This window comes from Poromitra crassiceps (assembly GCF_964638095.1).
Source record: "Poromitra crassiceps genome assembly, chromosome: 6".
Classification (NCBI taxonomy): domain Eukaryota; kingdom Metazoa; phylum Chordata; class Actinopteri; order Beryciformes; family Melamphaidae; genus Poromitra; species Poromitra crassiceps.
This window is the reverse complement of record NC_139627.1, coordinates 17,077,977-17,092,784: the sequence shown is the minus strand read 5'-3', so window position 1 is coordinate 17,092,784 and position 14,808 is coordinate 17,077,977. Positions and strand designations below refer to the sequence as shown.

At 44.2% G+C, this 14,808-nt stretch overlaps 1 protein-coding gene and 1 pseudogene across 2 annotated transcripts in view; both read left to right on the top strand.

Moving 5' to 3' along the window:
• The window catches only part of rasgrf2a (Ras protein-specific guanine nucleotide-releasing factor 2a), a gene marked incomplete at both ends in the record, with an annotated part of 46,245 nt that extends 36,480 nt beyond the window's left edge, over window positions 1–9,765 (top strand). Inside the window, 7 exons of the mRNA XM_083638119.1 lie at window positions 203–306; window positions 7,931–8,015; window positions 8,750–8,947; window positions 9,078–9,157; window positions 9,259–9,376; window positions 9,467–9,535; window positions 9,670–9,765. Of these exons, the coding sequence (XP_083494245.1) occupies window positions 203–306; window positions 7,931–8,015; window positions 8,750–8,947; window positions 9,078–9,157; window positions 9,259–9,376; window positions 9,467–9,535; window positions 9,670–9,765 (750 nt within the window). The remainder of the gene's footprint in view (window positions 1–202; window positions 307–7,930; window positions 8,016–8,749; window positions 8,948–9,077; window positions 9,158–9,258; window positions 9,377–9,466; window positions 9,536–9,669) is intronic.
• On the top strand, window positions 2,399–3,622 carry LOC310778719 (carbohydrate sulfotransferase 6 pseudogene; annotated as a pseudogene). Its single transcript has one exon. The product of its transcript is annotated as a carbohydrate sulfotransferase 6 pseudogene (transcript).
• Window positions 9,766–14,808: the final 5,043 nt, after the last annotated feature.

Genomic DNA, 14,808 nt, shown 5'->3' with positions numbered 1-14,808 from the left:
ATGTTACTTTTGTAATGAGTTACCCCCAACACTGGTGGTGAGTGACAACCCTTATCAAACTTCCATAGCCATAGCCGGATTCCCAACATGTGAACTCAAGTGACTGTGTACTGCAGAAGTCTATGAAATTCATGATGACATGATGACACATGATCATATAAACATACACTGCATGCATTAGTGTTTCTTCTTGTGTGTGCAGGCGGAGACTCCTAAGGTGGAGTGTTTCGAGTCTCTCTCAGCCATGGAGCTAGCAGAGCAGATCACCTTGCTGGACCACATAGTGTTCAGGAGTATTCCTTACGAGTAAGTAGATGAGTAAGCTGCAGATTGTTGAAACTAGGGGTCCCCAACCTTTTTTTAGGGTGAGAAAAAAATAAAACTAGTCGCAAGCTGTACTACATACTAATCAGTGGCGGCTGGTGGTCGCCGCCGAAAAGAATTTGGGCGTTTTTTTTTTCTCTTTTGCAGTTTGAAGACAGATTTTAACAACATACAAACAAAATAAAAGCTCAGACACAGCTGGAAAACAAAGCAAAGCATACTATTGATTGACAATTATAATATGGTGCTACCACCCATATAAGGGTGCTTACATGCTTATAAAAGCATATGGGTTCCCATACAAGGGGCCAAGACAAACCAGCTGAGCAAGTCACCCACCGCCCTAACCTCTACCTGACAGGCTACCTGTATGTGTCCACAGTGTTTATATCGATCTACACTACAGGTAGCCTACTCTATGTGTCCACAGTGTTTATATCTATCTACACTACAGGTAGGCTACTGTATGTGTCCACAGTGTTTATATCTATCTACAGTACAGGTAGCCTACTGTATGTGTCCACAGTGTTTATATCTATCTACACTCCAGGTAGCCTACTGTATGTGTCCACAGTGTTTATATCTATCTACACTCCAGGTAGCCTACTGTATGTGTCCACAGTGTTTATATCTATCTACACTACAGGTAGCCTACTCTATGTGTCCACAGTGTTTATTATGCCTCCGCCGGCGATAGCCAGGCCGGAGGCATTATGGATCCGGGTTGTCCGTCCGTACGGCCGTACGAGGTTCGTTAACGCGATATCTGAGGAACGCCTGGATGGAATTTCATCAAATTTGCCTCAAACATCGACTTAGACTCAAGGATGATCTGATTAGGTTTTGGTGGTCAAAGGTCAAAGGTCAAGGTCACTGTGACCTCTCGAACGCCATTTTCAAGCTTGTTAACGCGATATCTCAGGAATGCCTTGACGGAATTTAATCAAACTTGTCTCAAACATCGACTTGGACTCAAGGATGAACTGATTCGATTTTGGTGGTCAAAGGTCAAAGGTCAAGGTCACTGTGACCTCTCGAACGCCATTTTCAAGCTTGTTAACGCGATATCTCAGGAATGCCTTGACGGAATTGAATCAAACTTGTCTCAAACATCGACTTGGACTCAAGGATGAACTGATTAGGTGGCCAAAGGTCAAAGGTCAAGGTCACTGACCTCTCGATCGCCATTTTCAAGCTTGTTAGTGCAACATCTCAGAAATGCCTTGACGGAGTTTCATCAAATTTGTCTCAAACATCGACTTGGACTCAAGGATGAACTGATTCGATTTTCATGGTCAAAGGTCAAGGTCACTGTGACCTCACGAATGCCATTCCCAAGTTCGTTAAAGCGATATCTCAAGAACGGCTTGATGGAATTTCTGCCAATTTGGCTCAAACGTCGACTTGGACTCAAGGATGAACTGATTACATTTTGGTGGTCAAAGTTCAAGGTCACTGTGACCTCACACACCCAATTTCCAAGCTCTGTAACGCAACATCTCAGTAGCGCCTTGACAGAATTTCTACCAATTTGCCTCAAATGGCGATTTGGACTCAAGAATTAACTAATGGCGGAGGCATAAGTCCGCGTTGCGGTCGTTCTAGTTACATTTTACAAAGATACCACTCATGCAAGGATTCTCTTCACAAAATGAAATGTCACAGACACGTCACAAGTTGTGAGCTTCGAGTCGACACCACATGAGAGGGCCGCCGTTCAAGTGGATTTATGTCGTATTCACGGTAAACACGAGCCCAATTGAACGCAGCATTAGTGCGTTGCATCACGAGTGATGCCATAGCACTGATGATGTCATAGACAAAGCACTGATGCCATCACAATTGCTTGAGTGACATCACTGATGACATCATTAGTGATGTCATAAAGGTCAGTCTATATAAGTCGTGGGAGTATACTGTCCAGCACATATACTGTCCAGAGCACCAAAAGGAAGAAGCCATAAAACACCACCAAGTTGTCCGGATAGCACCGAGAGAGCTCCACAGACAGCACCCTGCAGAGAGAGAGAGAGGGAGAGAGAGCTCCACAGACAGCACCCTGCGTGACCCCGACATGCTGCGCCTCAGAGCCAGCATGACTCCTCGCTGCAAGCTGAAGGCGAGGATGCTGGCATTGTTGGTGGTGCTGCTGTTGTGCGCTGGGTTGTACGTCTGCATGTACCAGCTGCATGTAGCAGGCACACAGCTACCCTGCTGCCCCGCCCCCTCCGAGCACAAAGTCCACGTGCTGCTTCTGTCCTCGTGGCGCTCGGGCTCCTCCTTCCTGGGCCAGGCGTTCAGCCAGCACCCATCCGTCTTCTACCTGATGGAGCCTGGCTGGCACGTGTGGACCGCGCTGCGCGGGTTGGGTGCCGGGGTGCTCAGGTTGGCGGTGAGGGACCTGTTTCGGAGCGTGTTTCAGTGTGACCTGTCGTTCATGGAGGCCTACTTGCCGGAGCACCATGACATGTCCTCCCTGTTCATGTGGAGTGGCAGTCGAGCGCTGTGCTCGCCGCCCGCCTGCCCTCTCACGCCCCGCGGCCACTTCAGCAACAACAGCGAGTGCCTCCGGCAGTGCAAGGGCCGCAGCCTGCACGGTGCCGAGGAGGCCTGTCGCTCCTACAGCCACGTGGTGCTGAAAGAGGTGCGCTTCTTGGAGCTGGAGTCCCTCTACCCACTCCTCCAGGTCCCCAGCCTGGACCTCCGCATTATCCACCTGGTGCGAGACCCGCGGGCCGTGTTGCAGTCCAGAGAGCACTCAGCCAAACCCTTAATATCCGACAACGCCGTCCTCCTGGGGCAAAAAAGCGTGCAGGCGAGTGACGTGCAGTACCGCGTCATGCAGGAGATCTGCCACAGCCACGTGCGCATCCAACAGAGTGCCGTCCTCAAGCCCCCGGACTTCCTGAAAGGCCGCTACAAGATGGTGCGCTTCGAGGACATGGTGCGCAACCCGCTGTTCGAGATCAACGCCATGTACGAGTTTGTCGGTCTGGAGATGACCACGCCGCTGCAGGAATGGATCTACGATGTTACACATGGGAAAGGCAAAGGCACCGAGGCCTTTAAAGTCACCTCGCGAAATGCCACCGAAGTGATGCAGGCGTGGCGTATCTCGCTGGCCCACAACAAGGTCAAGCGTATCCAGGACGTGTGTAAGGGTGCCATGTCATTGCTAGGTTACAGGATGGTCAACAGCGACAAACAGCAGAAGAGACTTGACTTGGACCTCCTGGTGCCAAGGGAACATTCGTTCAGCTGGCTCCCACCCAAAACAGAACATCCCAATATTGTTTAGAACATAACTGACTGACTGATGATGATGATGATGATTATGATTATGATGATGTAATGTAATGACAGAGACATTATTACTAATTACTAATTATTAAAGTCTGTATTCAATAAAAGCTGTACTGGGTATATGAGTATTAAATCATAGTACTATTGGACAGGTCTTGCTCAACTGAAGAAAAAATTGGCGTGATGTCCTGAGCTGCAACTGTATCATCAGGCAATGTGTATGTAGGCTTTTTTTTTAACCTGATGAAGGTCGATAGACCGAAACGTTGTGTTTATTAAAAGTTTTTTTTGCAAGTAATTGACAGTGTGCGGGACTCCTCTTTATCTCTCATATGTAGGCTAACAGAAAAACATTGCTAACCACATGATATGAACCTGGATGGTGCCAGTGTCCCCAAGGCTCTGGTCCCACAGAGGAGGGGGGAACGTCTGGGATCGAGACAGGATGCTCGCTAATGTCATGGATTTACATGGGAGGTTAGGCAGCATAGTTACAGCTAGGAAGCTGTTTGCCTATAGCTCCATGTATGGCATTTGAACCACTAAAACTACAGTTGAACACACTGCAAAATCTTTATCTAAACATACACTTACACACACATACACACACCTCTATCACACACAATTCAAACTATTATCTCTCGCTGCCACGTGGGGCCGACAAAGTGTGAAGTTGCCTAATGCAGGTATGAAAAGCATCACTGAGGATGCCACAATGTCTATGACATCACTGATGATGTCACAAGGCCTATGACATCATCAGTGCCTATGACATCATCAGTGATGTCATAAAATAATTTTGGTCAATAGTGATGTCACTGATTACATCGCTGATGATGCCATAGACATTGTGACATCATTAGTCATCACTGACATCATTATTGAGCAAAATCATCTTATGACATTACTGATGATGTCATAGGCACTGATGATGTCATAGGCATTGTGACATCATCAGTGGCACAAAAATGTAAACAGACCACTTGCTCACTTTTATATAAATAAAGGATACACAATATACACAAATAAATGAATTGAGATTTATTTGAACAGTCATTTTCTACATTATGTCATGTTAAATAAACTTAAAAAAGCCCCAATCAGTAACTTTTTCACCTTAATATAACAGCTTTTTAATCATTGAAGATGGTACAGTGACTTGTAACAGGGAGAATGTCACCTCTATTGGCCCGCGCTCTGTTTGTTTTGGCCCGCCACGGATTTGGGGTTGTTTTTTTGTTTGTTTTTTTGGGGGGGGGGGCATTAATACTGTGCAGCTGGTATTCTCTCTCCCCGACTCTATCACACGGGTGTGAGGCATTGCTGTCTGAGGATTGATCGCCCCTGATTGATTACAAAGGTGGAAAATACAACTGTTTTTAACTGGGTGTTTACTGATTAAATGTTTAAGCTCCCCACAAATTCAGATGTTTTTTTTATATATATAACCAATTGCAAATTATTACAATTACCAAACAGATAAAAAGTAGATTATTATTGAAATGTTATTTTAGATTTAGAATGTTAATTTTCTATAAAACACAATACATTTTAATGTAATTCCACAATGTATATTTTTGGCCCTCGGCCCTCCACCCAGATTGAGTTTTTTTGGGAAAGAATTTGGGCACCCCTGGACTAAGCAGTTTTGTGCCTGCGCCCCGGAGGCAAGATGCGCGCATGCGCTGTGCAGCGGAAGCGGTGTGTTCATGAAAACAAGGAAGTAACTTGCTACGAAAATGACGTTTCACGTAACTATGGATTATTATTTCATCACGTGGTGAGTACCCGATGTCACAACATGTACATAGAGCTTTCTGGCGCTGTGTTTTGTTGGCTTTGAACGGCGATATCGTTACTGATACTATTGCACCCAGAGGGCGCAGTTTCCCCAATAGCAAAACTTGGAAAAGTTTCTGAATGGGGCTTTAAGCATGTTATAATGTTAAATAGCTCTCTATCTGATAGAGTTATAGTAATGTAGATATAGGCCCCTATCGTTGCATCGGCGCAGTTTCTAGGCCGAGCGGCAGGCGCAGATCAAAGCAGTGGGCGTGGACAGGCGCACTTGATATCGTCGTGCTGGCGCTAGATGCAGCCCAAAGCATTACAACCACGCCTTTTAGGCGTAAAATTATGCACCGTCATGCTCATTGGATAAGTGCAATAAACGAATGGCACGCTTGCCTTTTTAGCTCCAATTCCACTGGTCCCGCAAAACCAGACGAAACCCAAGCCTCTGATCCCCCCCCCCCCCCCCCCACCTCCCTTCATCCCGTCTGTCTCCATATATCGGCTATTATTCCATATTATGATGCTTCTCAAACCAATCTAACTGCAGTTTAAATAGCCTACTGCAAGCATGTAAATACGCTACACTATAGCAAGATCAAAGTGAAAATAATGTTCTATGCATCAGCTAGAAAAATATAGCCTATTAGATTGGTGAAAGTTTGTCCAGAAAGATATCATTTTCTCTCGCCTGCTGCAGGAAGGATGATGCACATAAATATACCCTACATTATGTCAAGTCATTGCATAAATGTGTTTTTATTGTAAAACTAAATGTGAAATAGGGCCAAGTTATTGGAGGGACATCACAGTATAGCAGATGCCATTAGAAGCGCGTTCCGAAGCGCGTTCCGCTGTTACTTCTCTAAATCACGTTAACTCGACAAGGGGTATATATAGGCCCAGGAGGACATATATGTTTCACATAGGGTGGTGTTTTCATTTCGATGTTTTATTTGGTCCAATATTGAAATGTTGACAATGGCAGGCTGTGTTACCATTACACATTAATTTAGAACTACCTTTTATATCTATTTTGGCTCATTTGGTGGCTATTTAGTAGCGAAATGAAGAAACACAATGCATGCTGGGAACTCAGAGAGAGAGAGAGAGAAGGGTGACAGAGAAGAAGCAGTGAAGGCACAGAATAGGCCTGCTTTTCAAAAGCGCAAAGCGCTAAATGTAGGCCAGGTCCCAAGATATCACTAGGCTGGTATTTAGCGCCGACACGCCCACTTTGGGACTGCGCCACGCCCATTCGGCCTAAAGCGCATTTGGCAGCCTAAAGCCTATTGCTATCTTGCCGAAACAGGCGCAAGGCACGTTTTTTTGCGGTTAAGGCCCGTAATAGCGCCGATGGCCTGTGGGAGAATAGAGCCCATAGTTAGCTATATACATGAGTGGGATTTCGTTTCTGCATTAAAAAAACATTTTGGATTTCTTTGCTGAGCTACTTATTGATGGGCACCCCGGGTTTTGATCATCTTTCCATGATCTGCACACATTACGAGACATAACAGCTTCATCAGTTCAGTCCTCATCGAGCCACAGGCACCTGTTGCGGAGAGCTATAGCGCAGCAGTGCCGAGTGCAAATGGTGGGAGCCAGCGCATCTGTTTTAAGAGACTAGTCAATCGCCCCTTTTTTATATCGTCAAATAATGAATTAAAAACAGGACCTGAACGTACGTCAGCGTGATAAGAACTACCTAAAATGACAGAAACCATTTTTGGTCAAATAAATAAATGAAAAAATTACGTGTACTTTGATTATTTTTTTTGGCTCATGTCGCATCCGCTAACATGACGGGACTTATGACCTATACTGGAATATACTGTAGGTCACAGGAATATATATATATATATATATATATATATATATGTATACACACACACACACACACATATTAAGGGTGCACCGATCGATCGGCAAGCAATCTGTACCGGCCGATTTTGACCTCAAATATGCGATCGGCTGATTGCCAATATTTTGGCTGATTGCCGATGTTTTTTAATATAAAAAAATAATAAAAAAAAGCCCTATCACTAATCAGGCTTTCCAACGATATAAAATACAATGCCAATTGGTATTATTAAAGGGGAGAAATAATCGACCGAAATAACGTTTCCAAACTTTTTTTGAGGAGTTTGTATATCGGTGATCGGTAATCGGTGATCGGTCGATGATCGGTTGGTCAGATATTTCCCATAAGCGATCGGCAATCGGTGATCGGTGGCAAAAAACGTGATCGGTGCACCCCTAACACATATGCATATATATATATATCCCTGTGATCAAGATGTTTTGGCTTCACTTTTGGGGAGCTGTCATGATGTCCATATTTTACACAGTCTATGCTCACAGTCTGCATTAAAGAAATCCAAGAATTGCTGTAGTAGCTGCTGTGGAAGGGTGCATTCTTTGGGAGGGTCTTGACATCATATGGACTCAGGACATATAGTGGAGCCTGTAATACTGTATCGTCTTGTTGTGAATGTGTCCTGTCCTCCAGGGAGTTCTTGGGTCAGGGCTGGATGAAGGGGAACAGGACAGAGAGGACTCCGTACATCATGAAGACCAGTCAGCACTTTAACGACGTAAGTCTGGCCCGCCCGCCTGGGACTGCTCTTCTCCCCTAAGACCGCCATCAACTTGTTCAGAGACCAGGGAGCGGGGGGGGGGGGGAGAGGAGGAGCGGGGGGGAGAGGAGGAGGAGCGGGGGGGAGAGGAGGAAGACTTTATCAGTTGTGTTGCCACAGATGGTGCTTTGAAAGTGGTGCGGTTGCAGGTTGCATATTATTGCAGAGGGGTGGAGGAGGGATTGTTCAGGGATATTTGATGGTATCATTGGTTGGAATCTTTTATGTATGTGAACTGGTATGCCATGAAGTAAGCAATAACAGGGTTCCCATGGGTCCTTGAAATCCTTGAAAGTTTAAAAAATCAAAGGCCTTGAAGGCTTTTGAAAATAGACATGAATAGACGTGGGTAATGGAAAGTGCTTGAATTTATATACTGTACAATACAGTAGGAATTGGAGTACTTTCGATATATTTTTACTTAACGTTAGGAAATGTATTTAACACAGCACAGTTTAGAAGTGTTCAAGCTTCTCTATTTTTAATTGTTGTTCTCCACTAGTTCTCATTATAACAATTCTCAGTGTTGTGACAGTAATTAACCTTCATCCATGTCTCACACTATGCTGTGTTGGGTTGTTGAATCTGAGGGAATTGTTTGTTTATTTTTTTATTTCTTCATGTGAAATAGGTGTACAGTACATGGCAGATCAGCTAACAAGATGTGTCATTTCCCCCTCCCCTCCCCACAGATGAGTAACCTGGTGGCGTCTCAGATAATGACCCACACGGACGTGGGCTCCAGGGCCACCTCCATAGAGAAGTGGCTAGCGGTGGCCGATATCTGCCGCTGTCTCAACAACTACAACGGCGTGCTGGAGATCACCTCCGCGCTCAACCGCAGCGCCATCTACAGGCTGAAGAAGACGTGGGCCAAAGTCTGCAAACAGGTTGAAGCTCACCTTCCTGTAGAATCCATTCCTTACGCCATTTCAATGAAAGCTCTAATACAGAACAAGCCTCCCCAAGTATTGCATGAATGTTCTTTGTCTCTGTGTTCGTCTGTTCTCTGGCTCCTAGACGAAAGCACTCATGGACAGGCTGCAGAAAACGGTGTCATCGGAAGGGAGGTTCAAGAATCTGAGAGAGACGCTTAAAAAGTAAATAGAATAGAAGCAATCACCTGAAAGCAAGCACAGCGATGAACGTCATGTAAATCCACAAACTCCTATATCAATCCTCTGATGCTTTGTCTGTGCAGCTGTAACCCGCCGTGCGTCCCCTACCTGGGCATGTACCTCACTGACCTGGCCTTCATCGAGGAGGGAACGCCGAATTTCACCGAGGAGGGCCTGGTTAACTTCTCAAAGATGAGGATGGTAAAGAAAGACTTCATTACCCGTTGAACTGCTTCCATCCTCCTTACTAAGGAATGAAGCGTTTTCCATTTCTTTTCTCTCCTCCCTCAGATCTCCCACATCATCCGAGAGATTCGGCAGTTCCAGCAAGCCCCGTACCGGATAGAGCACCAAGCCAAGGTGCGTCTAGTGAAGTGGACACCAGCGCTATGAAGTGTCTTCATGCCGTGTGAAGCAATTAGAATGTGATTGTTTCAACGAAATGTCTTGTCCCGCCTCCTTCAAACAAAGTGTTTTGTCCCGCCTCCTTCCAGGTGACCCAGTTCCTACTGGACAAGACGTTGGTGATGGACGAAGATACCCTGTATGAGCTCTCGCTGAAGATTGAGCCCCGCGTACCACCCAGCTAATCACACACACATGCACATACACGTGCGCACACAGGCACACACACACACACACACACACACTTCGCAGTTAACTACATTTTTACGAGGAAAACACAAGCAGGGAGCGTTATATCAAGCATCGCCAATTGTGCTTGGCAAACTCAGGTGAAAATGTGCCTTTTTATGTGCATATCTAATGCATCAGCCAAGAGAACAAACTATACTAGAAACATTTCCAACAAGTACACTGTGCACCAGTGTTTCCCAAAGACTGGGTCGGGACCCACACGTGGGTCGCAGGAGATTTTGTTTGGGTCGCAAAATACATTTTCAGAATTTCTTCCATAGTCTTTGATTTAAAATGTGTCCATTGTTTTACTGATGAGAAATAATATCAAAATAAACTCCCGCACACTGTCTCCATATGCAAAAAAAGGGATTTAATCAGAGCAATAACGTTTCGGTCGTGAGACCTTCATCAGATTCTCTTACAGAAGAGTAGGAGGGACCCAGTTAAGTAGGCTGACAAACCTACTGTGGACCAATCGGGTCGCACTGCACCCTGACATCATAATTGAACACAATTACCTAGATAGAGAATGGCAGGTATGGGTCAGAGGTCTGATAATGCACAGCAATACCCAAAACACAAAACAGTGAAAGAAATAATGAAAAAATACACCCTTCATAATACAATATACATAGGCTGATGAGAAATAAAAAAACAATTACAGTACATAGCCTGTTAAAGGGATAGTTCAGTTTGTTTGAAGTGGGGTCCTATGAGGTACTCTCATACAGTCAGTGCACTGGGTAAAGCACTCTGGACGCATCGTGCACCGAGATAGGAGAACTGCACTCCAGCTGTGGCAGGCACAGAGAGCTGTCTGCTGAGTGTGAAGGGGGCCATGAGCAAAAACGTAAAAAAACAACAGAAAGAATACATAAAGTGCTTCCATACTGCTCACTTGGCATAATGCAAGTCTCCACAAGCCCTGAGATGCCAAGTTGACTTGAAAATGTCATTTACACCCTGTTTTTAGCTAAAATCGCCACTATAGCAAGGTTGTACCCTAGTTGTAATTTCAGCTGCTAGCTCCAGTGACGATTTCAGCTAAAAACAGGGTGTAAATTACATATTTTCAAGTCAACTTGGCATCTCAGGGCTTGTGGAGACTTGCATTATGCCAGGTGAGCAGTATGGAAGCACTTTATGTATTCTTTCTGTTGTTTTTTACGTTTTTGCTCATGGCCCCCTTCACACTCAGCAGACAGCTCTCTGTGCCTGCCACAGCTGTGAGAGAGTGCAGTTCTCCTATCTCGGTGCACGATGCATCCAGAGTGCTTTACCCAGTGCACTGACTGTATGAGAGTAGCTCATAGGACCCCACTTCAAACAAACTGAACTATCCCTTTAACTCTGCCTAAATGCATTTACTTGGTCTCATTTATAAAGTATTGAACATGTGTATATGTTTTCAATAGGCCTTACACATGCATCAAACAACGTTGTGATTTATCGTGTGTCTGTTCGAAACGGCTGGGTTACCTATTCAAGATAATATAAGGATGCAGAAATGGCAGTAAAACATGGTCACGTTCATTTATTTATTTATGCACAAATTCGCTCTTCTCACGATTCATAGATGAGATGTATTGATCATAGATGAGACCTATTGATCATAGATGAGACCTATTGTGAATTGGGTCGCGATGATTAATCATTTGCAAAAAAGTGGTTTCCCCAGAAGGAAAGTTTGGGAACCACTGCCATACACCACTCTTTGCCATACAATTATACAGCTGTGAGTGAAGAGTCAACCATGTTGTAGTTTCTAACTGAAGTAGAAAGTACCAGTTGCTGCTATCGTCTTGTATCATACAGTCAGCCTCTCGGGTTTTGTACACAGCAATTGTCAATAATGAAATACATCTTGAATCACTCATTTGTATGATAGATTTGTATGGGTCGAAGATGAGCAGCGTTTCCTCAATGGCAGGAGTACGATTCAAACTGATTGCGGTGTTTCTTGATGTTGTTGATGCTGCACATGCCTGCATTGCCTGCCATGCAGCATGTTTAGATTTGGAGTTACTTGTTAAGACTATGTTGATGACAGCAGTTGTTCCATATTGTATTTGCATGTCACAGCAAAACTACATTACCAGGGGTTTTCCTGGCTGAAAATGAGGCGGAGGTGGTACTAGAGCCCAACCGATATGGGATTTTTGAGACCGATACTGATTTTAGTGCGGGAAAATACACCGCTTACCGATAGGCGGCGGATTTTTTTTTTTTCTAGAATGAAAATAGACGTTTTCTATGTGGATTGTGCACAGATATGACTATGCAAAGGTACTCAGAAGGCTGCTTTTTTAAACGAATACCACTAACTTTATTAAAGACTATTTACTATACTAAATTGTCAAGTGTCAACACATCGGCGTAATGTCGCAATTACAAATGAAAGAAATCCACTGAGTGCAACGCTAGAAAATAGTTAGAAAATGTTAGAAAATAGTGTTTTCCATGAAAACACCTGTCAGAGTTTTGTCAAGAGTTGGAGGTGGCACCCACTTTGATGGAGGTGGCCACCTCCGAATCCTCTATGCGGGAAAAACCCTGATTACATGCATTTCAAATTGGAAATTTGTTTATTACAAATTCTATTTTTAGTTACATTTGAGTTACAGTTATCGACAATCTAATGTGCAGCAGCTACAGCTCGTTGTCTCAGTTTTGTAACATTAATTTTGTACACAAATCTTGCTGATTTTATGTAACGACAATCTTCTTTTCTGCTCTTTTAAAAAGGGAATTGGCCTAAAAGGTTTCTTACGAGCTAAAATACAATTTATACATTGACGACAGTTGAAGTTGTTGAATTTATTTCATTTAAACATTTCTCGGTGTTATTATTAGTTCCTTGTCAATGTGGTCATTTATTCATTCATATTTACAAAGTTGTTAGACCTTATTAGTAAGATACTAAAAATCTATGCACTATTGATTTGTAAAGACTATCAACTGACTTTTAACTTTTTATAGCATGAATATAGCATGTTTTTCCCCCTCCTCTTTGTCCTCCAGATGAATTCCTCCATGTAAGTTAGTTTACATTCACTGAGAACTTCAACTGTAGCAGATCTAATTTTAGTAGTTTTATTTCTTCATTTTGTTACATTGTTGATGTCAGGAATCTGTTAAATTCATTCATGCATTCATAATGTATAACACCCCTGCTTTTATACATTACTATACACTTTGTTAAAATTCCAGTTGTATTATTGTATTTTTCCATGCACTTCCCTATGGAATGTACAGATATTTACACAAGCTTGTAATAAAAGCAACTAAATGTAAATTTCAATGTAGCTGGAAATGGTTTCATGGGGGGTGGAAATGGAGAGAGAGAGAGAGAGAGAGATTGTGTGTGTGTGTGTGTGTGTGTGTGTGTGTGTGTGTGTGTGTGTGTGTGTGCGTGCGTGCGTGCGTGCGCGCGCGCGGGAATGGTTTCATGGGGGGTGGAAAGGGAGAGAGAGTGTGTGTGTGTGTGTGCGTACGTGCGTGTCCCTGCAGTTGGAAATATCAAGGTCAAACCTCAAATTAATCACGGGTTAACATGACTGTGGTCTGGACTGTCGCTCGTGTCCGTGGGCCTCCATTGGTCTATAAGTGGTCAGCTCTTCACTTGTGATTGGCCTCCAGGTTTTTAATCCCACATTAGGGGGTGGAGCCCCCGGTGAGAAGAAGAGGGTGAAAAGCTCTTTAGCAAGACTTCTTTCCTGAAGAAGCAGAGACACTTTTCCACAGGTACGGTACCTTCTCTTCTTTCTGTGGCTTCTACTGTACTGAATGCATGTGTAGAGCATGTGCATATAGTTGCTATATCATGTGGATTATTGCCAGATAATAATAATATGGATGAGTGATGAGTTCAAAAAGACAATCCCTACATAGTGCATCTTCCTCATCAAAACAGACTTGCTTACTTTTATTCACATTCACATTTAATTCATAGTTAATGCGTTTTAAATTGTCTTCTAATTTTGCAGTTTGGGAGTGAAGCCATACTGTCCTAGTTTTAGCTCAATTAAATTATGTAGTGGAATAAATACAGCAATTAGGCCACAGTAGAGAGACATCTCTCTCTCTCTCTCTCTCTCTCTCTCTCTCTCTCTCTCTCTCTCTCTCTCTCTCTCTCTCTCTCTTAATTAATAGGTTGATGAAATAAATTGTTTTTTTTTTACGAATTTGAATGAAAAGAAAACATTTCAGTCAAATAAGTTCTATTGCATTTTTATCCAATACAACATGTTTGCTTTTTCATCTGACATGCTGTGGTGATGTTTAGAAGAGGTTGATTGTCAACAAAGCAACAAAAAAACTGTCCCAAGTTGTGGAATGATTTGATTAGAAGTGTGTTGATGCGTGAGGGGTTAACTCTGTGCCCTCTGCTGGGAAGGACAAAGGTTCTCAGGCGCCCCGTCCTGCTGTCAGTTTGCACGTAGGCACCCACCTCATTGGGAAAGGTCACTGGTCAGGGGAGAGGAGGTTCATCCCAGCTCGTTGGTCATCTTAAAACCACTTAATCCCCAGTGTCATTTACCAGCTGAAGCCTTAGGAGGGGACAGCTCAGCCGCACCATTTGGCCATGCGGACGGCAGCCATTTTCTTTACCTGGCCCCTGTCTGTGTTTAACTGGCCCCTGTCTGTGTTTACCTGGCCCCTGTCTGTCTTTACCTGGCCCCCTGTCTGTCTTTACCTGGCCCCTGTCTGTCTTTACCTGACCCCCTGTCTGTCTTTACCTGGCCCCTGTCTGTCTTTACCTGGCCCCTGTCTGTCTTTACCTGGCCCCTGTCTGTCTTTACCTGGCCCCTGTCTGTCTTTACCTGGCCCCCTGTCTGTCTTTACCTGGCCCCTGTCTGTCTTTACCTGGCCCCCTGTCTGTGTTTACCTGGCCCCTGTCTGTCTTTACCTGGCCCCTGTCTGTCCTTACCTGGCCCCTGTCTGTGTTTACCTGGCCTCTGTCTGTCTTTACCTGGCCCCCTGTCTGTCTTTAC